This window comes from Barbus barbus (genome assembly GCF_936440315.1).
Source record: "Barbus barbus genome assembly, chromosome: 17".
Lineage (NCBI taxonomy): Eukaryota > Metazoa > Chordata > Actinopteri > Cypriniformes > Cyprinidae > Barbus > Barbus barbus.
In genome coordinates, this window is record NC_136745.1 from 8,718,668 (window position 1) to 8,743,491 (window position 24,824).

The following is a 24,824-nucleotide window of genomic DNA, read 5'->3' on the forward strand; positions in this document are numbered from 1 at the left end:
CTGAAAATAATTAGAACTTGTATACAACACACAATAAGCAATAAGCAACTAAATAACACTACAATACTGTACAAATCATGTACGATATAATAAATATTACAGCCCAGATTTGTAATATGTGTGTGCATGTGTGTTATCAGATTGCTCTGCCTTTGCTGAGTGGATTCTCTCCTGTCTTAACATTATGCCAGCTGCATTTTCATTTCCTCTGACATGGAGTGTGAGAGAGAGGGGTGTGTGTGAGAGAGAGCCTTGGTTTCTTTGTTTCACAACTGACTCACAAATGAAATCTCCACCTGGTGGCGGATCAGTGTAATGTTTTATTGTGTGTGTTTTGGGTGTCTTTAAATGTGTGCTTGCACTAGCTTTTGTATACAAAACGTTGCCACCAGTTTACACTTTAGCAGTGTTTGTCAATAAGTGATTCATTCTTTCTGTTTCAATGTGTATTAGTGTGTCAGAATTGATTTGGTTTAGTAGGTGATGACCTATTTACAGCAGCTTGTGCTTGTGCTTGTGCTTGTGCATGTGCTTGTGCTTGTGCCGTGCGTGTGTGTGTGTGTGTGTGTGTGTGTGTGTGTGTGTGTGTGTGTGTGTTTGATTGATTTATGTGTCATCTGTCCTTGTGAAACAAGCTCTCCTTGTTGCTGGTTTTTCTGAGGGTGTGGCCCATACATCTGTGAACAAAACCAGGCAATGTAAATCAATACTCTGACCTCATTGGTCGATTATTCTCTTGAGAGTCTGATAGACATAATCTGCTTCAATCACCACTCTCACCAGCAGAGCTGTGCACAGTAACACCTCGGCCAATCAAATAGCCACGAGCATCAAACAGAGTGTGCTTAACCAATCAGGTAATGAAATAACTGTTGCAGTGTGTGTCAGGAGCCAATCATAGCTTTTGGTCAGTGTGAGTGGCTAGTGCATCTTTCAGCAGAAGCTGTTTCATAACATGCTGCTTTAACCTTATTACCTAAAAAGCCTATTTATGGGATTGAAATGGATTTTAATTTTCATGCACAAACAGAAACATTTTCTCTCTTTCTTTTTCTTTCTTTTTATACCGAACTCACAAACATTGAAGGACGCTGTTGCTGGTCATTCTTTTACACTGTATGTGTGTAAATGCATATATTAAATAACTTTTTATTGTAACGTATATGATGATGTTACATTAAAAATGATTTCATTTAATACACATATAATTTAAAATGGATTGTTGATTTTTTTTCTATGCAGATATTAGAGATTGTCTGTTCCATCAATTTATATACTCTTTATATTTATATAAAATATTTATATTTATATATTTATAAATGAAAATTTCACTATTGTGTTTTAATAATATGTGACCCTGGATCACAAAACCAGTCATAAGTAGCACGGATATATTTGTAGCAATAGCATACATTGTGTGGGTCAAAATTATTGATTTTTCTTTTATGCTAAAAATCATTAGGATATTAAGTAAAGATCATGTTCCATGACTATACTTTTTAAATTTCCTACCATAAATATATCAAAACTTAATTTTTGATTAGTAACATGCATTGTTAAGAACTTCATTTGGACAACTTTAAAGGCGATTTTCTCAATATTCTTATTTGTGTGTGTGTGTGTGTGTGTGTCTCCTCAGATTCCAGATTTCAAATAGCTGTATCTCAGCCAAATATTGTCCTACCCTAACAAACCATACATCAATGTATGGTTTATGTATTGTGTATGGACAGCTTATTTATCCAGCTTTCAGATGATGTATAATCTCAATTTATATATTGGCATATTTCTCCTCTTTCCTACTAGTACTTGTTTCACTTCGGTTTCAGCTTTTATAACAATTTCTTACCATGTGTGAATAAGTTGTGTTTTTTTTAGCATGTGTGTTTGGCAGTGTTATTTTTAAGGATTACTGAAACTACTGTCGTTTGATTTGTATTTGTTATTTATTTTAATTTTAGTTTAATTATGTCTGAATTTATTATGTCTGTATAGGTATTTTATTAAGTTTTAGTTTGATTTAATTTGAGTTATTTTAATACTTCAACAAACTAAATGGAAAGGAAATATATATATATATATATATATATATATATATATAATTTATAAATGTGTATGTATATATATATATATATATATGTGTGTGTGTATGTAAAAAACCTTTTGTTCTTTAATATTTTGAATTGTTTTTAGCTTTATTTTGTTGTTTTACATGTAAATGTTACGTTTGAAATTTTGTTGTATGCATTTGTCATTTTTATTTAATTTCTTTATTTTTAAAATGTGTATAGGTAGTATTTATAAAGTTTTAGCTTTTAGTTTTGGATCTGTTTTAATACTACAATTGAATGCTTCTGTTGTCCTCATTTGTAAGTCGCTTTGGATAAAAGCGTCTGCTAAATTACTAAATAATAATAATAATTTCAAATAAATGACCCTTATGACTGGTTTTGTGGTCCAGGGTCACATATGCCTGGTCTACATGTGTATCAGCATGAAATAATTCAAGGTTTAAATGATTTAATGCTGTTGTTGAGCAGTGTGTTCTGACAGATAAAATTGCTTTGACTTTCATCTGTCTTATTTGACTGTCTAACATACTTTCAAACTTTGAGCTGAATTTGGCTGGGCTCTTTTCTATGCTCATCATTACTGTTAATGAATAAAATGTCATTTCTGTCCCTTTATTATATGTATCAGTATTTGTTAAAGTGAAGCTTTTTGAAGTGAAGGTAGTGTGCATGTACAGGACTGTATGTGTCTGGTCTGGTTATTGTCTCTTAGACTGGCAGATTCGTCCTGCCTTGTCCCGTTTCCGTCAGAGCAATTGGGCACAGATTTAGAAATAAATTATTAAACTCTAGTTGGATTAACATTTTCTCAGAGTTTCATCTTACTCAAGATATCTTTCACGCTTTGTGTGTGTGTGTGTTTGATGGCATCTGCTCAGTTAATATTAACACACGGTGGAATTAATTTGCTTTTGATTAAAAATTTATCAAAACCAGAATTTAATCTGAAATATTTGATTGCTTTCATCGCAAATAAATTGTGAAAGAAGAACAGAAAGACCGAGAGGGCAAAGGCATAAAATGGATTGTAAAATGTGTGTGGGCCGTGGGAGGGATGGTTTTTCTGAAAATGGATATAAAACTTAAAATATAGCTTGTAACAGATCTAAGTGTTAGTCACAATTTCCTTCAGCTTGTCTGCTTATTAATCTTACAAACGACTGAAGTATGTCCCTCTCCTCACAGATTTGTCTATGACATTGAGAAGGCAGCTGCATTATTCTCTTTCTAAAACCCTGTAGTCTAGTCATATTTTGTGTGTCAGTACTAGATTTTTAGTGAAAGATTAGATCCTCTTAAAGTCATGCTGTTAATCAGGAGAGAGGCATACTTTTGCAGCAGCTCCTCAACAAAGTACATAGTAAGTGGCATGTGTGCTCTCTTCTGTAAAAACAGCTCTGCAAGAACTAGTGTATATACACTTTTTTTGTTTGTATAACTACCACATACACCCATCTTCTGTAATGTGACACACATCTGGGTAAAACAGAATATTCAACAATAAAAAAAAATGTAGGATGAGAAAATTAAAGTCGTTTCATAGGCAAACAAGTTGTTACATTTTAATGAAAGATTACAAAGAGAAACATTTTGGAGTTTAGGAATAATGAGCACCAATGAATAATTCACATTAGCACCAGGAATATAAACTGGGTTAATTGTGATTCCATGCTGGGTTTTTTCACTCAGAAATTGCTAGTAAATTTCACAAATAATGACAAAGAAACCATAATTAAACATGGCATTTTGAAGCAGAAAGACTGAAATTGTATTTTCTTGTAAGATATACTTAATCTTTTTTTTTTTTTTTTTGGTAGGGTGTTATTTTGTTGTATTATATTTATATCGCAAATGTCAGGTGTTGTTGTCAGTATTGTAATCTGTTGAATGTTTAATGCGCAGTAGGGTGTGTTAGCAGTGTTTTTGGCTCGCAGCAGAAGCGTGTTTGTGGGGGAGGTGACAGAAGTCAGCAGGACCGTGTCTCTCTGCTGCTGCAGCAACACATCACTGCTTGAGCTGACCTGCTCTCCAGAACGTATTGTGTGTGTGTGTGTGTGTGTGTGTATGTGTGTGAGAGTGAGAGAGAGAAATGCAAAGAGACTCATTATAATTTCCTCATCCTGTCTGTCATATTAATGACTCCCTTTTAATGTTAATATTCATAAGATAGTAATGAAACACTGTGATTTATAGCTCATTTGATCAATTGTCTCTAGTATCGCCCCTCTGCCTCACTCTCACTTAAAGCAGAATGGGGTGTCGGAAAAAGCCCCCTCCTGCTGTAATGCGGTTTCCGTGGCAACAGGCCTACTCTGCAGAATGGGTTCGGCTGCTGCCTGATAATGTCCCCCCCCCTCCCCCTTTCTCCTCTCTCTCTTTCCCAGGCACATATGTACATATAATGTATGTGCCTATATAGCCATACCAACCTTTTCTTTTACAAAATCCTGATTGTCTGATAAATATGCTGGTTTACACACCATCCTCTCTTTCTGTCTTCTATAATTAATCAGATTACATTTTACCACATTTAGATATTAAAGATCCTTCCTCACACACACACACACACACACACACACAGTCACACACATCTAGTCACAGCCCCACCCGTCATGATATCACACACACTATCCAACCGCCCCCTCTGGTGTTCACAATGCTTCCTCTGGCAATTTTTTATTATTATTTTTTTGTCATGCATGCACACACAGACACAGAAAGGTCAGATTCAGCCTCTGGTTAATGAATATACCATAGTATGACCAAATTCTGTATTATGCATTAAGTATGCTTCATTTCAATAATGTTTCTACACATGCACGTTCAAGCGTCACAGTTTTAATGCTCTGTTATTGAACACTGATAATTGATCCTAGGCTAATTTTAGTGCAAATTAAACAGCGGTTATTGAACCTATTAACTCAGTACACCTACAGTTTATGCTGTGTTGCCTGAACCATGTTTGATTGTTAGAAATAGTTACTGTAAGCTTTCCTCTTTATTTTTGTCTCCTGGTTTAATCATCATCAAGATTTTTTATTCTGCTCTTCGTTCACAGTTCCATAATAACTGTACGTCATTTTACATATTGAAAAAGGTATAGGATGAAGCCTTACCTTATTTAATTTTACCTACTTTTTTTCCCCGTAATAAGTGTCTTCCACTATATTTAATCTGAGCATAAGTAAATAAATAAAAATGTGCAACTTTCACTACAAACAAACTTATTCTGATCTATTTCTTTTTAATATTTGATAAAATAAAGAAAAGTGAAGTTTGTTCTGAGAAAAGATTCTGCAACATTTGATGGCTGGTGCTATTGTTTATTTGCTATATTACTGTTTTGTCTAAGAAAACTTGCTATTTCTGTGTGATGTGCCTTCATATTTTTTGTTACTAGTGCAGGAGATTATGATTATTAATATTTGAAATCATTTTGAGGGAGTAGAAATAGGGCATAGGAGGCTGCTAGCAGAACCTAATCCCTGGATTACACAGAATATGAGCGTAAATTCCATCTCTATTTATCTCTCTCTATCTCTCCCTCTGTCTAGGTCACACACATCTTCAGGAAACATGCAGTGAAATATTTAGCAAGAATGCACCACTTTTACATGATTTATTTCTCTTACATGCACACTCGTTTATAAATTGGCTCATTCATATGGAAAAACAAAGAAATTAAAAGATTATTTGTGTGTTAACTATAGTGACGATTCCAGTATTGTAAAATTATACGTGTATGTATAAGTTTGTACGGTGGTGGGGAAAAAAAAAGCAGGATTACATACTGTAAGTGAAAAAAAAGGCATTTGGGAGAGAGGTGTGGATAGGCTTCTTTCAGCTTGCGTTCTTTTAAAATCATGCAGCTCCAACACATGCTGTGGTTTGATTCTTAGTTTAACCTTAATGCATTTACTCATTGTGCATGTTTAATTCTTTAAAAATAAATCTTGTGCAGTATACAGACACTTGCTTTTATATTTTGCTATTAAATACAATGACAATCATACTTTTTTCTTTAATATTATGACGTTACTATCCAAATGATGTTTGACTGCAACACAAAACAAATATTTTTCTCTGCACTGTTCAGAGGTTTTTAAACATATATTTTTGTTTGCTTGTTTGTTTTTGGACTTTCTACAGAAAGTCTAACCAGTTTGACAGACTCTATCCTTCAATTTAAATGACTTTGAAGAGGACAATTAATAACCATTTATATGAGTTAGTAACTTAAAGCTGAAGTGCATATTTTCTTTTTTGAAATACTTTCTTCTATCCTAATTTAATGTGTGGTGACAACTATTCATAAGGGCAGAGTTTCTTCTCTACAGGTAAGCTTATTCATTACTAAGTTAATATGTATCTATTACACTTTATTATTATTGTAAATATTATTATTTATTATGAATATTAATATTATGTATTTATTTATTGTAACATTTCATATTTATTCTTAGCATCATACATCAGCGAGAGAGTAAAAGCCAACCTTTTTAGTAATAATTAAACCTCCCTGAAGAGAAAAAATATATATTATTTTAATAATTATAATATTATAATAATGATTTTGTTTATTAAATATGTTATCCTTATACTAGAAGAAATAACCTGTGTTGTTTACTATACAGTAGTTACTGCTGTTTGATTAGGCAGTGTCATCAGACCTGATTCCTCCGCAGTGCTTTCTCTTTAAAAATGAGCAAATATTATTTATCATGTTGTATTAATTGTTGGAGTTGGGGTAGTAGAACTGGAGGCATAATGAGGTGGTAGGCAAAGGTTGTTTGAACATTTTTTTTATGCATGTAATTCTGTTTGGGGATATTTGGGTTGCAGAAAATACACACATCAGCTTTAAAAGGGTTAATTGATTTACCAGGCATTTTTTTTTTTATGTATTCCTGCCATTAGTTCTTCAGCTAATGTTTAACAGAGAATGATACAGAATACCAGAAGTTTACAAAATCCAAGAAAATTGCTTATCTTTTAAAATGTCCACATTTGATTTGATTTGTAAACAGTACTTTTATTTCTTTATTTCGTGACTTTACAAATTAAATCAAGAGACTGAGTGTCTCAAGTGACAGCTTTTCACAAGTTACTTGCAAAACTTTTGTCTAATTTAATTACATTTTGTTTTATGTAAGGTTCTAGAAATTCAAATATTAAACTGAAAATCCTGAAACCTGACATAAAAATTCTGACTCAGCAGTGGCTGTTTTATAGTTTACATTTTAAAATTGTCAATAGACTGATCATAGACTATGTTCAGCAATGTTATAAATGTTTTACTTAGAGTGTGTTGATTAAAATGTCTTTATAAGGATGCATGGCCATTGTGAGATTTTTACACATAAATTTATTTGACTGTAGTAGGTAAAAGTTATGAAAAATAGGGTGCAATTTGTCAGACCACAAATTGTTGTCTACATGAAATTGTAAAGAGTAAAACAAATGATTTTGTCTTGGTAATATAAAATAAGAGAAAATGTATTTAGTTTCAGTAGTACCCGAATAAAGTACAAATTTTTCAAATTAATACTTATATATCAGTGCAATTGCTCAAGTGTTTTACACCCCTGCAGCTATTACAGTGAATCATAAACTGCAGTTAATGTAGAGGCCACTATGTGTCACTCTTGTTCCACCAGCTGTGTTAAAGGCGTGTCTCTCCTCCTCCTCCTACTCATGACTAGCCCCCTCTCTCTCTCTCTTAGCTCTCTCTTATTCTCTCACCCTCTCATTCATGTATCTCTTGTATTAAACCTCTTCACTATAGAACGTCGGGCTCAGATGTGAAAAACCATCTAGACATTTGGGAAATATTGTATGCGGATTTGGACAGGCTTTGAGGATTTTTGACGGATGCAAAACTTCCATGCTTTTGAATTTATTGACGCTATAGGTTTGTCCTGGGGATAGAAAACTGATCTTTGGCTGTTTTCTTTAGTCTTTGATGGCCCGAAACGGATCCTTTATTCAACTGAAATTTCATCCATCTCTTTCATCCATTTTTGATGCCAATTTTCGGACTTATTGTGGAGAAAAAAAATAAGCAAACATGTTTATATCTACACAGAGGCATTTACTAGCCTGCTTCTCATTTGCTTTGACCTGTCATTTTTTGAAGGCTGTAACCGGACAGATCTCATACAGTGTATCGGAGGAGGTGAAACAGGGAACCACAGTCGGTAATATAGCTAAAGACATGAACCTTTCGGTAAAAGATCTGCAATCCAGAGGCTTTCGCATCGTGTCAGGTTCTAAAAAGCAGTATTTTAGTGTAAATATAGAGACGGGCGCTTTGCAGGTAAGCGAAAGGATCGATCGAGAGGAGCTATGCGCAGGCGTAATCTCGTGCTCCGTTAATCTGGAAGCCATAGTGGACGGTCCACTACAGCTCTACCGGGTAAGAATAAACATTCTCGATATTAATGACAACTCTCCAGTGTTTCCTATGAGTTCTGTAGTGATTAATGTTAGTGAAAGCACCGCGCCCGGTGTGCGCTTTCCACTGGAGAGCGCGCATGACGCAGACATTGGAGTGAATTCAGTAAAAACATATAAACTTACATCTAATGATTATTTCACTTTAGATGTACAAACACATAGTGATAAGACGATCTCCGCTGAGTTAGTGCTTCAGAAGGCTTTGGACAGAGAGAAGACTCCGCGACTCGTGTTCACAGTGACTGCGGTTGATGGCGGATCGCCTGCCAGGACTGGAACCGTAATGATCGAAGTTAATGTGATAGATACAAATGACAACGCACCAGTTTTTAGTAAACCCTTATATAAAGTTTCCATAGCCGAGCACGCGCCAATTGGCACCACAGTAACCAGACTGCAGGCTCGAGATCTAGATGAAGGATTGAATGCGGAGATAGTTTACTCCTTTATCAGTCGAACACCCCAACATATTTTGGAGAAGTTTGAAATTGACGCACAAAGTGGAGATGTCAGAATTAAGGGTGATATTGATTATGAGGAAAACGCCGCTTTTGAAATCAGAGTTCAAGCCACCGATAAAGGTCCAGTGACTATGTCAGGTCATACTAAGCTTTTAATAGAGGTGCTAGACATTAATGATAACCCTCCAGATGTGAGTATAACATCACTTATTAGCCCAGTAGAGGAAAATGCGGGAAAGGGAACAGTAATTGCCCTAATGACAGTATCAGATCCAGACTCGGGTAAAAACGGAGCAGTGCGCGTTCGCCTTGCCAGCTCCAATCCATTTAAATTACAGTCATCCTTTCAGAACTACTATTCATTGGTTTTAGATGGCGTGCTGGATCGGGAAAACGTCACGGAGTATAACATTGCAGTCATTGCTGAAGACGAAGGGTCACCGCCTATGTCCAGAGCTAAAGTTATACAAGTTCAGGTCTCTGATGTGAATGACAATGCGCCTCGCTTCCCAAATTCTGTAGTTTATGCATATCTGCGCGAAAACAGCAAAGTGGGCTCCATTATATCCACAGTGACGGCCTCTGACGCGGATATCATGGATAATGCACATATAACATACTCTTTACTACAAAGCTCCGTCACTGGTACACCTGTTTCAGCGCTCCTTAAAATAAACTCATTGACAGGAGAGATCGAGAGCATGCAGTCGTTCAACTATGAGGAAATAAAAACGTTTCAGTTCAAAGTTCAAGCCACAGACTCTGGTGTTCCTCCGCTCAGCAGTAACGTGACTGTCAATGTTTTTATCCTGGATGAGAATGACAACAGTCCCGGGATTCTCGCGCCCTATTCCGAGCTCGGTTCCGTTAACACAGAGAACATTCCCTATTCTGCTGATGCGGGCTACTTTGTGGCCAAGATCAGGGCTGTAGATGCAGATTCTGGGTACAATGCGCTGCTGTCTTACCACATCTCTGAACCCAAAGGAAACAATCTGTTCCGAATCGGAACCAGCAGCGGGGAGATCAGGACTAAGAGGAGAATGAGTGACAATGACCTGAAAACTCACCCGCTGGTCATTTTGGTTTGTGATAACGGAGAGCCCTCACTGTCAGCGACTGTGTCTATTGATGTTGTGGTTGTTGAAAGCGCAGGTGATGTCAAGACTCCATTCAGACACGCGCCGATAAAGGAGGAGAGTTTCTCGGATTTAAATCTGTATTTGCTGATCGCCATTGTGTGCGTGTCCGTCATCTTCTTCCTGAGTCTCATCAGTTTGATAGCTGTAAAATGCCACAGGACAGACAGCAGTTTGGGCAGGTACAGCGCCCCGATGATCACCACTCACCCTGATGGGAGCTGGTCTTACTCCAAATCTGCTCAGCAGTATGATGTGTGTTTTAACTCGGACACATTGAAGAGTGACGTAGTGGTTTTCCCTGCGCCATTTCCGCCTGTTGATGGAGAACTAATCAGTATTAATGGAGGAGACACTTTTACCAGAACACAAACACTTCCTACTAAAGAAAAGGTAAGATACTGTAGGATTTCCATTTCAATTTTTTTTTTTGTTTTCGTTTTGTGGCACTTAATGCGACTTCTAGTGTTTCCTCTTGTTTACCTGTGCTCTAGTTGAAAAAAAAGACTCAGTTCTAACAAAAATGTTAAAAGTGGCTTAATGGTTAAGTATTTTTTCCTAAGCAGAAAGGCTTGTAGTAATCGCTAAATGTAGTGAGATATATTAAAAACTGAATGTTCGTGCTTTGGAGCTGTCCATGGTTCTGAACTAGTAGTGCCTTTTTGATATGAATACAATACGCCTGTTTCCCTTTATCTAATATTAACTGTAACATTATTTATTTGTATCTTTTTAGAAAATAATCTGTATTTTTTTAACTTGCTTCAATGGGGAAATGATAACGATTCTGATGAGTAATTGTAATACGCTTAATTTTAAAGTACTATAGGTATTAGTTTTATGATTTAGGTATGTAAACTCATTCTTGTAGTAATCTAAGGAAATTGAATATTAAAGGACAGCAAGTTGCTCATAATGAAATCTGGTAAAATCATTTAAAAGTATCTCTTGATGTGAAAGATGAATACATTCAAATGCAAACTAATTTATATTTTGATTATGAAAATGCTCCCATATCTTCACATATTTGGACACACCGAAAAATCTAAATATTTTCTTACAGTACTTGCTAAAATGACAAATAACTGCAATCGGATATGATGATCTGTTTGTGGTATTTTTAGGGGTTTTATGGATATTTATTCGTAAATCCGCGTGGTGTCACTATAGTCCGTTGAATCTCGAACTGTGTACCGGGTCTGGAAGCCCCTCCCGGTTTTAGTGGGGAGGAGATTTCACAGGGCTTTGTTCAGAGAGACTGGATTTATAAGAGAGTGTACGAAGGTCCCGTGTTTTCTCGTCGCTATAATGGAATATTGTCTAATATTTCTTTATTCGCATTGATGAACTCGGAATACCGTCTGTTATTTCGTGGAGCATTGCACGGGATTCACTGTATGTAATAATGTTCTCGCTGTACAGAAGGAAATCTATTGTGGCCTGTATTGTGCTCGCTGTTTTAGAGTGTTGTTGGGACGCGGTATCAGGGCAGCTCTCTTATTCTGTTTCAGAGGAGGTGAATCCGGGAACATCAGTGGGAAATATCGCTAAGGATCTAAACCTTAATGTTCAAGAACTGGAGTCGCGCATGTTTCAGATTGTCACTGGATCCAAGAAAAAATATTTCGAGGTAAATCTAAAAACTGGATTTCTGTATGTAAGCGAAAGAATAGACAGAGAAGACCTTTGTGCCAAAGCACCTAAATGCACTCTTAGTGTAGAAGCGGTTATCAACAATCCACTGAAGCTTTATCAAATAGAAATTAATATTCTGGATGTAAATGACAATGCCCCATCTTTTAGTGCTAAAACTCAGTATTTAGACGTCGCCGAGAACACTTCACCAGGCGTAAAATTTCCTCTTTCTTATGCGTCTGATGCGGATGTAGGAAAAAATACTGTGAGCACATATAAATTAAGCCAAAATGAGTATTTTTCTATAGCTGTGCACAAAGGAGGAGAGAGTGTCTCTGCCGAGCTAGTTCTGCAAAAAGCGTTAGACCGAGAGAAACAGCCTGTTATCCAGCTCACGCTTACCGCTGGAGATGGAGGAAATCCACCAAGATCAGGCACGTCTCAGATAATTATTAGAGTTTTAGATATTAATGATAACGCTCCTGAATTTAGTCGCCCTTTGTATAAAGCTAGTCTTGTTGAAAACGTGTCAATTGGTACCACTGTAATAATTATAAACGCAACAGACAGAGATGAGGGAACAAATAGTGAGATCGTTTACTCACTTAGAGAGACAGATCAAGATCACATTTTAGACATTTTTCAAATTGATCCGAATAATGGTGTTATCACAGTTAAAGGCAATATAGATTTCGAGGAGAACAAGGTATTTGAGATCCGCGCACAGGCCAGTGATAAAGGACAGCCTCCGATGTCCACGCACTGCAAAGTCCTGGTGGAGGTGCTGGATATTAACGACAACGCGCCAGAGATAACTGTGACGTCTCTCCTCAGTACAGTGAAAGAGGACGCCAGTATCGGCACTGCTGTCGCTCTCGTGTCAGTGATTGACAGGGACGGCGGCAAAAACGGTATGGTTAATTCCTTTGTATCTAACAAAGTGCCTTTTAAACTTGAGACGAATTACAAAAATTATTATTCTCTAGTGGTGGATGGACCTCTAGACAGAGAGCGCGCGTCTGAGTATAACGTGACTATCACAGCTACTGATGAAGGGACTCCGCCTCTCTCTAGCACCAGTGTCATTACTGTACATGTTTCTGATGTGAACGACAACGCGCCGCGCTTTCCAGAGCCCGTCATTAATGTTTATGTGAAAGAGAACAGTCAGATTGGAGCTGTTATTCATACAGTATCTGCTTTTGATCCTGATGTAGGTGATAATGCTCGGATAACATATTCTTTACTAGAAAGCTCGAAAAGCGGCCCAGTAACATCCATGATCAACATAAACTCTGATAGTGGAGATATACACAGCTTACAGTCGTTTAACCACGAGGAGATAAAAACGTTTGAGTTCAAAGTTCAGGCCACAGACTCTGGTGTTCCTCCGCTCAGCAGTAACGTGACTGTCAATGTTTTTATCCTGGATGGGAATGACAACAGTCCCGGGATTCTCGCGCCCTATTCCGAGCTCGGCTCCGTTAACACAGAGAACATTCCCTATTCTGCTGATGCGAGCTACTTTGTGGCCAAGATCAGGGCTGTAGATGCAGATTCTGGGTACAATGCGCTGCTGTCTTACCACATCTCTGAACCCAAAGGAAACAATCTGTTCCGAATCGGAACCAGCAGCGGGGAGATCAGGACTAAGAGGAGAATGAGTGACAATGACCTGAAAACTCACCCGCTGGTCATTTTGGTTTGTGATAACGGAGAGCCCTCACTGTCAGCGACTGTGTCTATTGATGTTGTGGTTGTTGAAAGCGCAGGTGACGTCAAGACTCCATTCAGACACGCGCCGATAAAGGAGGAGAGTTTCTCGGATTTAAATCTGTATTTGCTGATCGCCATTGTGTGCGTGTCCGTCATCTTCTTCCTGAGTCTCATCAGTTTGATAGCTGTAAAATGCCACAGGACAGACAGCAGTTTGGGCAGGTACAGCGCCCCGATGATCACCGCTCACCCTGATGGGAGCTGGTCTTACTCCAAATCTACTCAGCAGTATGACGTGTGTTTTAACTCGGACACACTGAAGAGTGACGTTGTGGTTTTCCCTGCGCCATTTCCGCCTGTTGACGGAGAACTGATCAGTATTAATGGAGGAGACACTTTTACCAGAACACAAACACTTCCCAGTAAAGAAAAGGTAAGATACTGTAGGATTTCCATAAAAAAAAAATGTTTTCGTTTTGTGGCACTTAATGCGACTTCTAGTGTTTCCTCTTAATTGTTTACCTGTGCTCTAGTTGAAAAAAAAAAGACTCAGTTCTAACAAAAATTTTAAAAGTGGCTTAATGGTTAAGTATTTTTTCCTAAGCAGAAAAACTTGTAGTAATCGCTAAATGTAGTGAGATATATTAAAAACTGAATGTTCGTGCTTTGGAGCTGTCCATGGTTCTGAACTAGTAGTGCCTTTTTTATATGAATATAATACGCCTGTTTCCCTTTATCTAATATTAACTGTAACATTATTTATTTGTATCTTTTTAGAAAATAATCTGTATTTTTTTGACTTGCTTCAATGGGGAAATGATAACGATTCTGATGAGTAATTGTAATACGCTTAATTTTAAAGTACTATAGGTATTAGTTTTATGATTTAGGTATGTAAACTCATTCTTGTAGTAATCTAAGGAAATTGAATATTAAAGGACAGCAAGTTGCTCATAATGAAATCTGGTAAAATCATTTAAAAGTATCTCTTGATGTGAAAGATGAATACATTAAAATGCAAAATTATTTCTATTTTGATTATGAAAATGCTCCCATATCTTCACATATATTGGACACACCGAAAAATCAGAATATTTTCTTACAGTACTTGCTAAAATGACAAATAACTGCAATCGGATATGATGATCTGTTTGTGGTATTTTTAGGGGTTTTATGGATATTTATTCATAAATCCGCGTGGTGTCACTATAGTCCGTTGAATCTCGAACTGTGTACCGGGTCTGGAAGCCCCTCCCGGTTTTAGTGGGGAGGAGATTTCACAGGGCTTTGTTTCAGAGACACTGGATGTATAAGAGAGTGTACGAAGGTCCCGTGTTTTCTCGTCACTATAATGGAATATTGTCTAATATTTCTTTATTCGCATTGATGAACTCGGAATACCGTCTGTTATTTCGTGGAGCATTGCACGGGATTCACTGGATGTAATAATGTTCTCGCTGTACAGAAGGAAATCTATTGTGGCCTGTATTGTGCTCGCTGTTTTAGAGTGTTGTTGGGACGCGGTATCAGGGCAGCTCTCTTATTCTGTTTCAGAGGAGGTGAATCCGGGAACATCAGTGGGAAATATCGCTAAGGATCTAAACCTTAATGTTCAAGAACTGGAGTCGCGCATGTTTCAGATTGTCACTGGATCCAAGAAAAAATATTTCGAGGTAAATCTAAAAACTGGATTTCTGTATGTAAGCGAAAGAATAGACAGAGAAGACCTTTGTGCCAAAGCACCTAAATGCACTCTTAGTGTAGAAGCGGTTATCAACAATCCACTGAAGCTTTATCAAATAGAAATTAATATTCTGGATGTAAACGACAATTCTCCGTCTTTTAGCGAGAAATCTCAAACGCTAGAAATTGCGGAAAGCACACTGCCTGGTGTCAGGTTCTCTCTCCATCACGCTACAGACGCAGATGTTGGAAAAAATTCAATAAACTCTTACAAGCTTAGCTCGAACGAATATTTTTCTTTAGCTCTACACAAAGGAGGAGATCAGAGTGTGTCTGCTGAGTTAGTGCTGCAGAAATCTTTAGATCGAGAGAAACAGCCTGTTATACAACTCACATTGACCGCTGTAGACGGAGGAACACCCTCTAAAACAGGAACATCTTCAATAATTGTTAAAGTTTTAGATATTAATGATAATACTCCTGTTTTTAGTAAGCCCTTATATAAAACAACCGTTTTTGAAAATGTGCCCATCGGAACGACAATTGCGGCGTTAAATGCTACAGATCGGGATGAAGGTACTAATAGCGATATTGTTTATTCTATAATTAAAAGAGATCAGAATAAAATCCTGCAGATTTTTGATATTGATCCGAATAATGGTGTTATCACAGTTATAGGCAATATAGATTTCGAGGAGAACAATGCATTTGAGATCCGCGCACAGGCCAGTGATAAAGGACAGCCTCCGATGTCCACGCACTGCAAAGTCCTGGTGGAGGTGCTGGATATTAACGACAACGCGCCAGAGATAACTGTGACGTCTCTCCTCAGTACAGTGAAAGAGGACGCCAGTATCGGCACTGCTGTCGCTCTCGTGTCAGTGATTGACAGGGACGGCGGCAAAAACGGTATGGTTAATTCCTTTGTATCTAACAAAGTGCCTTTTAAACTTGAGACGAATTACAAAAATTATTATTCTCTAGTGGTGGATGGACCTCTAGACAGAGAGCGCGCGTCTGAGTATAACTTGACTATCACAGCTACTGATGAAGGGACTCCGCCTCTCTCTAGCACCAGTATCATTACTGTACATGTTTCTGATGTGAACGACAACGCGCCGCGCTTTCCAGAGCCCGTCATTAATGTTTATGTGAAAGAGAACAGTCAGATTGGAGCTGTTATTCATACAGTATCTGCTTTTGATCCTGATGTAGGTGATAATGCTCGGATAACATATTCTTTACTAGAAAGCTCGAAAAGCGGCCCAGTAACATCCATGATCAACATAAACTCTGATAGTGGAGATATACACAGCTTACAGTCGTTTAACCACGAGGAGATAAAAACGTTTGAGTTCAAAGTTCAGGCCACAGACTCTGGTGTTCCTCCGCTCAGCAGTAACGTGACTGTCAATGTTTTTATCCTGGATGAGAATGACAACAGTCCCGGGATTCTCGCGCCCTATTCCGAGCTCGGTTCCGTTAACACAGAGAACATTCCCTATTCTGCTGATGCGGGCTACTTTGTAGCCAAGATCAGGGCTGTAGATGCAGATTCTGGGTACAATGCGCTGCTGTCTTACCACATCTCTGAACCCAAAGGAAACAATCTGTTCCGAATCGGAACCAGCAGCGGGGAGATCAGGACTAAGAGGAGAATGAGTGACAATGACCTGAAAACTCACCCGCTGGTCATTTTGGTTTGTGATAACGGAGAGCCCTCACTGTCAGCGACTGTGTCTATCGATGCTGTGGTTGTTGAAAGCGCAGGTGATGTCAAGACTCCATTCAGACACGCGCCGATAAAGGAGGAGAGTTTCTCGGATTTAAATCTGTATTTGCTGATCGCCATTGTGTGCGTGTCCGTCATCTTCTTCCTGAGTCTCATCAGTTTGATAGCTGTAAAATGCCACAGGACAGACAGCAGTTTGGGCAGGTACAGTGCCCCGATGATCACCACTCACCCTGATGGGAGCTGGTCTTACTCCAAATCTACTCAGCAGTATGACGTGTGTTTTAGCTCCGACACACTGAAGAGTGACGTGGTGGTTTTCCCTGCGCCATTTCCGCCTGTTGACGGAGAACTGATCAGTATTAATGGAGGAGACACGTTTACCAGAACACAAACACTTCCCAGTAAAGAGAAGGTAAGACTCGTTTCTTGAAGCGCAGATGATTGTGTTTAGTTTCAACCCGGTCTCATGAAAGTGCCTATATAGAGTACGGCAAATAAAAACAAAAACTCGTGGTATTGATAAGCAAAAATGGACTTTGGCGTGTATATGCTACGCAGTGGGTAGGATATGGTTGTGGGGTAGATGCGTATCATATGCACTCGAAAACTGCTTATTATATGCACTCCAAACACATGCGTATCATATTCACTTCAAAGTCCATTTTTGCATATCAATACCACGAGTTTTTGTTTTTATTTGGCTTACTATTTATACGCATTTTCATGAGAACGTGCTCGTAGTTTTTATATAGAATTTAGCATTACGTTTTAGATTATGGGCTTCATAAACCGAAAGCTCGATTTTAGAACTTGTTTTATTGTGTATATTGTCAACTACATATTATTATTATTATTATTATTATTTATCTTGAGTGCATAATTCCGCCCTTTATTTATTTATTTAATTTAATTTATTTATTTAAACCGTGAACAGCTGAATCTGCTATTTATTTCGTGATGTTGAAAGTTATTTCAAGAGCGCTATAATGGTTATTATTATTATTATTTTTATTATTGCCATTTTTACTAAGAATATACTTTTCCTTAACAATATGCATTGTATTGTATTGTATTGTTATGCTTCTTTTGGGCTATTATTCAGATTTGATCCATTGTATAGGCCTAACATATTTTCACAGTATCTTAGTTTATCTGATGGCGATCAGTGCGGCGTCTTATATTTCTCAATATCTGGTGGATTGTTTTCTACCTTATCTTTTCAATATGTTCTGTAAGTTTGATGTCAGAAAATGCTGGGTATTTTCAAGTATTGAGCATGTTTGTCCGCACGGTGTCAGTGGCTACCCATGTAAGTTTTCTTGTGTCTCTGATAAGCTCCTCCTTTCGTTGGGCATGATCCTCGCCTCGTCAGAGGTCTTTGTTCGAGAGGACAGGGCCGCCTTGGAGTTACTATCTCGGTGTCTTTGCGAAGGCAGTAAGCCTGTTATGGAATATGTGATTGATATTTTTTGTTTAACCTAAAGTTTTACTAACCTGAGGAAATATGGACGTAACAAATCGATGCTGGAGCTTTAAGTGGATTTTTATTGTGTTTTTCTTTAATAACTGGAATTATGCAAACGGGCAGATTGTGTATTCTGTGTCGGAGGAGGTGAACAGCGGGACCACGGTAGGAAATTTAGCAAAGGATCTAAACTTGAATGTACAAGACCTTGAGAGGAGAGGATTTCAGATCGTCACAGGTTCAAACAAAAGATACTTTGATTTACATTCGAAGAATGGGATTCTCTTTGTTAGAGAGAGAATAGACCGAGAGGAGCTGTGCGGTAGGACCTCTAAATGCGCTTTAGAGCTGGAGGCCATTGTTAGTGCGCCGATGAACATATACAGATTCGAGGTAAATATTTTAGATGTTAACGACAATGCACCGACATTTCGCAGCTCAAAATTGTATCTTAATATTTCTGAACAGACATATCCTGGAGAGAGATTTACATTACCAAGTGCATTCGATCTCGATGTTGGAGTTAATTCGATAAAAAGCTATAAACTGAGTCCGAATGAGCACTTTTCTTTGGATGTGCAAAGCGGAGGAGATCAGAGTCTATCTGCTGAATTAGTGCTGCAGAAAGCTTTAGATCGAGAGAAACAGCCTGCAATCCAGCTCACACTGACCGCTGTAGACGGAGGAAAACCTCCGAAATCTGGTACGACACTGATAATAGTTAATGTAGTAGATGTGAATGACAATATTCCTGTGTTCGACAAGCCACTTTATAAAGTGCGGATACCAGAAAATTCACCGCCTGGTGCTTCCGTGATCACAGTGAACGCAAAAGATGCAGACGAGGGTCTGAATGGTGAAGTCATATACTCCTTTATAAATCATGATAATGATAACAGTGTAAATGCTTTCTCTATCAGTCCAGTTACTGGTGAGATTACCATAAAGGGTCCTATAGATTATGAAGAAACTGCTGCAATTGAGATTCGTATTCAGGCCGAGGATAAAGGTCCAAATCCACGAGCATCACATTGTAAGGTCTTAGTCGAAGTAATTGACGTAAATGATAACGTACCAGAAATAAGCGTAATGTCTTTGGTTAATGAAGTGAGAGAGGATTCGTCTCCAGGTACAATGGTGGGATTAATCACAGTAAAAGATGGCGACGCTGGTAAAAATGGTGTTGTGCAGCTCAAAATAAAGGACTCGGTGCAATTTATCTTAGAGAATACTTACAAAAACAGATATTCGTTAATGGTTAACGCTCCGCTGGACAGGGAGCGCGCGTCTGAGTATAACGTGACTATCACAGCTACTGATGAAGGGACTCCGCCTCTCTCTAGCACCAGTGTCATTACTGTACATGTTTCTGATGTGAATGACAACGCACCGCGCTTTCCAGAGCCCGTCATTAATGTTTATGTGAAAGAGAACAGTCAGATTGGAGCTGTTATTCATACAGTATCTGCTTTTGATCCTGATGTAGGTGATAATGCTCGGATAACATATTCTTTACTAGAAAGCTCGAAAAGCGGCCCAGTAACATCCATGATCAACATAAACTCTGATAGTGGAGATATACACAGCTTACAGTCGTTTAACCACGAGGAGACAAAAACGTTTGAGTTCAAAGTTCAAGCCACAGACTCTGGTGTTCCTCCGCTCAGCAGTAACGTGACTGTCAATGTTTTTATCCTGGATGAGAATGACAACAGTCCCGGGATTCTCGCGCCCTATTCCGAGCTCGGTTCCGTTAACACAGAGAACATTCCCTATTCTGCTGATGCGGGCTACTTTGTGGCCAAGATCAGGGCTGTAGATGCAGATTCTGGGTACAATGCGCTGCTGTCTTACCACATCTCTGAACCCAAAGCAAACAATCTCTTCCGAATCGGAACCAGCAGCGGGGAGATCAGGACTAAGAGGAGAATGAGTGACAATGACCTGAAAACTCACCCGCTGGTCATTTTGGTTTGTGATAACGGAGAGCCCTCACTGTCAGCGACTGTGTCTATTGATGTTGTGGTTGTTGAAAGCGCAGGTGACGTCAAGACTCCATTCAGACACGCGCCGATAAAGGAGGAGAGTTTCTCGGATTTAAATCTGTATTTGCTGATCGCCATTGTGTGCGTGTCTGTCATCTTCTTCCTGAGCCTCATCAGTTTGATAGCTGTAAAATGCCACAGGACAGACAGCAGTTTGGGCAGGTACGGCGCCCCGATGATCACCACTCACCCTGACGGGAGTTGGTCTTACTCCAAATCTACTCAGCAGTATGACGTGTGTTTTAACTCCGACACACTGAAGAGTGACGTAGTGGTTTTCCCTGCGCCATTTCCGCCTGTTGATGGAGAACTAATCAGTATTAATGGAGGAGATACTTTTACCGGAACGCAAACACTTCCTAATAAAGAAAAGGTAAGAGGTTACAATAAAAAGCGAGCTAAAAATATTATTTTGTTTGCTGTGTTTTAGAGCTGCTGTTTCGTTTTCTTGCATTCTTCTTTCTGTATAAATATATATACTTGGGGGAAAATAATTATGAACCATTGCACTTTTTTCCTTAAATTATTTCTATTGCTTATAGGTTTAAAATTATTTTTTTTCGTCATTTGCACTGACGCATTGTCCATGGTGCTGAAAACGCTGATGTCAAAAGACATTTAAAACGTCTGTTAAATTGTTGGCAATTACTAGGTGACTTGTTGGTCTTTGATTTTCATTTACATTCCCAATGTGAGCTACATCTTTTAATTTTCATTTTGGTGTCTGTCCCATCTTGTCCCCTTAAACGTTTGTACTGTCCATGGTTCTGATAGCGTTGACTATAAATAACATAACGATAATGCAGTTTACACAGATGGCTTGATTTATTTGATGGTATTAACTGTTACTCTTGTACAGTAATTTCACTTTGCGTTTTTTTTTTTAAATTGCAGCATGTGTAGTACACGAGAGATTGTGTTTATGGGCTTTTTAAAACTCAGGTGACACTGATTTTCCATGCATTAATAAATATTAGTTTAGTAATCAAATATAAATTATTAATTAATTTATTATTATTTATTTTTTAAAGTTTTTTATTGTTTTCTTCACCCTGCAATTGACTGGATTATTTCTGCATTCTGGACGTTGAAATGTTGAAAAAAATGTCCAAAGCACTTCAAACATATTCAATATATAATTTTCTGTACCATACTACATATGTATATCCACAAGGTGTCATCAGCGACCTGCGCTAAAACGATATATTTTTTTATTCTCTTCGAGACTCCTCCTTGTTTGGGGGCAGGGTGTTTGGGCTGGAGCAGTGCTTTGTTCATGAGAAGCCACAATAGAGATTTTCTGAATCAAAGAGCAGACCGTGGTTTATTTTACTACAACTGTGTTCAGATGTTTTTAGTTTTCCTGTGGATGTGATGCTGACAGATCATGGCGAATTCACTAGAGGAACGAAATATATTGTGGATATATGTGACTGTATTTTATTTCCTTCCGAGGATATCTTCCGGGCAGATTGTGTATTCTGTGTTGGAGGAGGCCAGTCCGGGGACTACAGTTGGCAATATAGTAAAAGATTTAAACCTTAATTTGCAAGAACTGGAAAACCGTGGATTTCAGATGGCTTCTGGACCCAACAAGAGGTATTTCGATGTAAATAGGAAAACGGGAATACTTCAAATTAAAGACAAAATAGACAGAGATGAGCTATGTGGACGTAGCTTAAAATGTACTTTAGAACTGGAGGCCATTGTTAATTCGCCATTGAACATGTACCGATTTGAAGTAAATGTATTGGATATAAACGACAATTCTCCCACATTTCACTCTTCATCGTTACAATTAAATGTATCTGAAGCGGCATTTACAGGAGAAAGGTATGCATTACCAAATGCTTTTGACGCAGATGTGGGCAGTAATTCGGTAAAGAGCTACAAACTGAGTCCGAATGAGCACTTTTCTCTGGATGTTCAGAGCGGAGGAGAACAGAGTCTATCTGCTGAATTAGTGCTGCAGAAACCTTTAGATCGAGAGAAACAGCCTGTGATCCAGCTCACACTGACCGCTGTTGACGGAGGAAAACCTCCCAGATCAGGAACAATAAATATAATTGTTAATATCATAGATGTGAACGATAATATTCCTGTTTTCACAAAGCCACTTTACAAAACACGAATCCCAGAAAATGTTCCCATTGGAACTTCCGTTATCACTGTAAACGCGAGAGATGCAGATGTTGGTCTAAACGGAGAAATTGTCTATTCTTTTATTAAACATGTTAATGATAGAAATATCGAGTCATTCGCAATCGATCAAATATCTGGTGAAATAACAGTTCGTGGTAAATTAGACCACGAGTCAAACAATGCTATAGAAATTCGGGTTCAAGCGAAAGACAAAGGCTCGACACCAAGAGCCGCTCATTGTAAAGTATTGGTCGAAATATTGGACGTTAACGACAACATTCCTGAAATATCTGTAACCTCTCTTGTTAATGTTGTGAAGGAGGGTTCACCAAAGGGGACAATGGTCGGTCTGATTACAGTAAAAGATGAAGATTCTGGCGAAAATGGATCTGTAAAACTAAAGATAATTGACCCCCTTCCGTTTGTATTACAAAACACTTACAAGAATAAATATTCTCTAGTGGTGGATGGACCTTTAGACAGAGAGCGCGCGTCTGAGTATCACGTGACTATCACAGCTACTGATGAAGGGACTCCGCCTCTCTCTAGCACCAGTGTCATTACTGTACATGTTTCTGATGTGAACGACAACGCGCCGCGCTTTCCAGAGCCCGTCATTAATGTTTATGTGAAAGAGAACAGTCAGATTGGAGCTGTTATTCATACAGTATCTGCTTTTGATCCTGATGTAGGTGATAATGCTCGGATAACATATTCTTTACTAGAAAGCTCGAAAAGCGGCCCAGTAACATCCATGATCAACATAAACTCTGATAGTGGAGATATACACAGTTTACAGTCGTTTAACCACGAGGAGACAAAAACGTTTGAGTTCAAAGTTCAGGCCACAGACTCTGGTGTTCCTCCTCTCAGCAATAACGTGACTGTCAATGTTTTTATCCTGGATGAGAATGACAACAGTCCCGGGATTCTCGCGCCCTATTCCGAGCTCGGTTCCGTTAACACAGAGAACATTCCCTATTCTGCTGATGCGGGCTACTTTGTGGCCAAGATCAGGGCTGTAGATGCAGATTCTGGGTACAATGCGCTGCTGTCTTACCACATCTCTGAACCCAAAGGAAACAATCTGTTCCGAATCGGAACCAGCAGCGGGGAGATCAGGACTAAGAGGAGAATGAGTGACAATGACCTGAAAACTCACCCGCTGGTCATTTTGGTTTGTGATAACGGAGAGCCCTCACTGTCAGCGACTGTGTCTATTGATGTTGTGGTTGTTGAAAGCGCAGGTGATGTCAAGACTCCATTCAGACATGCACCAGTAAAGGAGGAGAGTTTTTCGGATTTAAATCTGTATTTGCTGATCGCCATTGTGTGCGTGTCCGTCATCTTCTTCCTGAGTCTCATCAGTTTGATAGCTGTAAAATGCCACAGGACAGACAGCAGTTTGGGCAGGTACAGCGCCCCGATGATCACCACTCACCCTGATGGGAGCTGGTCTTACTCCAAATCTGCTCAGCAGTATGACGTGTGTTTTAGCTCCGACACACTGAAGAGTGACGTAGTGGTTTTCCCTGCACCATTTCCGCCTGCAGATGCAGAACTAATCAGTATTAATGGAGGAGACACTTTTACAAGAACACAAACACTTCCCAGTAAAGAACAGGTAAGAGATTTTTATTGAAATTGAGGAAAACATTATTCTCTTAGAATGTAGAATATAATATAGTTCTATCGTGTTTTGCGCTAATGCCCTCTGTCCGTGGTGCTGAAACGCAATTGTCAAAATCCACTGTTCTTTCATCCAATATTGCCATGTATAAATTGTGGCGAGTTTAGTCTTTGCTTCGTTTCGAGCTACATATCTAACTGCTGTCCTGTCTATTGTTTTGGTCATGAATTGTTTTTCTTGTTGTTACGAATTATTGTAATTATTCCTCAAGAGTGCATAAGTAGACTTGTTTTTTTTTTGTTTGTTTTTTTTGCACAGTGAACTTCGCAATGTTTTACAGTGTGTTTATTCTTAATATGTATTTGGAGCTGTTTGAGGTACTGAACACCTGGCGCCCAAACATCAAGAAAGCAGATTTAGTCACCTACGTTCGCAAGGCCTCATTTTTTCTTGTCGTGAGAATCACAATATTTATATGATGCAATACAGAACAAACACACACACAAATAAAAATAAATAAATAAATAGGAACGAAAGAAAAATCAATACTTTGGCACGTTTGGTATAGCATTTTTAATGTAATGCATATTAATTTTCCCTGATTAAAATTTTACTTAAATGCAGAGTGAATTGACAAAACCTACA

The 24,824-nt window shown here is 38.4% G+C and overlaps 1 protein-coding gene across 7 annotated transcripts in view; it reads left to right on the plus strand.

Annotated features, from left to right (window-relative positions):
* Nucleotides 1-24,824, plus strand: part of LOC306883675 (protocadherin alpha-C2-like) — a gene marked incomplete at its 5' end in the record, with an annotated part of 145,195 nt that overhangs the window by 64,503 nt on the left and 55,868 nt on the right. Inside the window, one exon of one of the 7 annotated variants that reach the window (XM_079439060.1) lies at nt 11,534-13,912. The exons of 3 other annotated variants lie outside the window; for them this stretch is intronic. In XM_079439060.1, the coding sequence (XP_079295186.1) occupies nt 11,534-13,912 (2,379 nt within the window). Of the gene's footprint in view, nt 1-11,533; nt 13,913-14,927; nt 17,310-18,365; nt 20,781-21,794; nt 24,174-24,824 lie in introns of those variants that run through there. 3 more of the 7 variants (XM_079439059.1, XM_079439058.1, XM_079439063.1) reach the window with 3 other exon arrangements.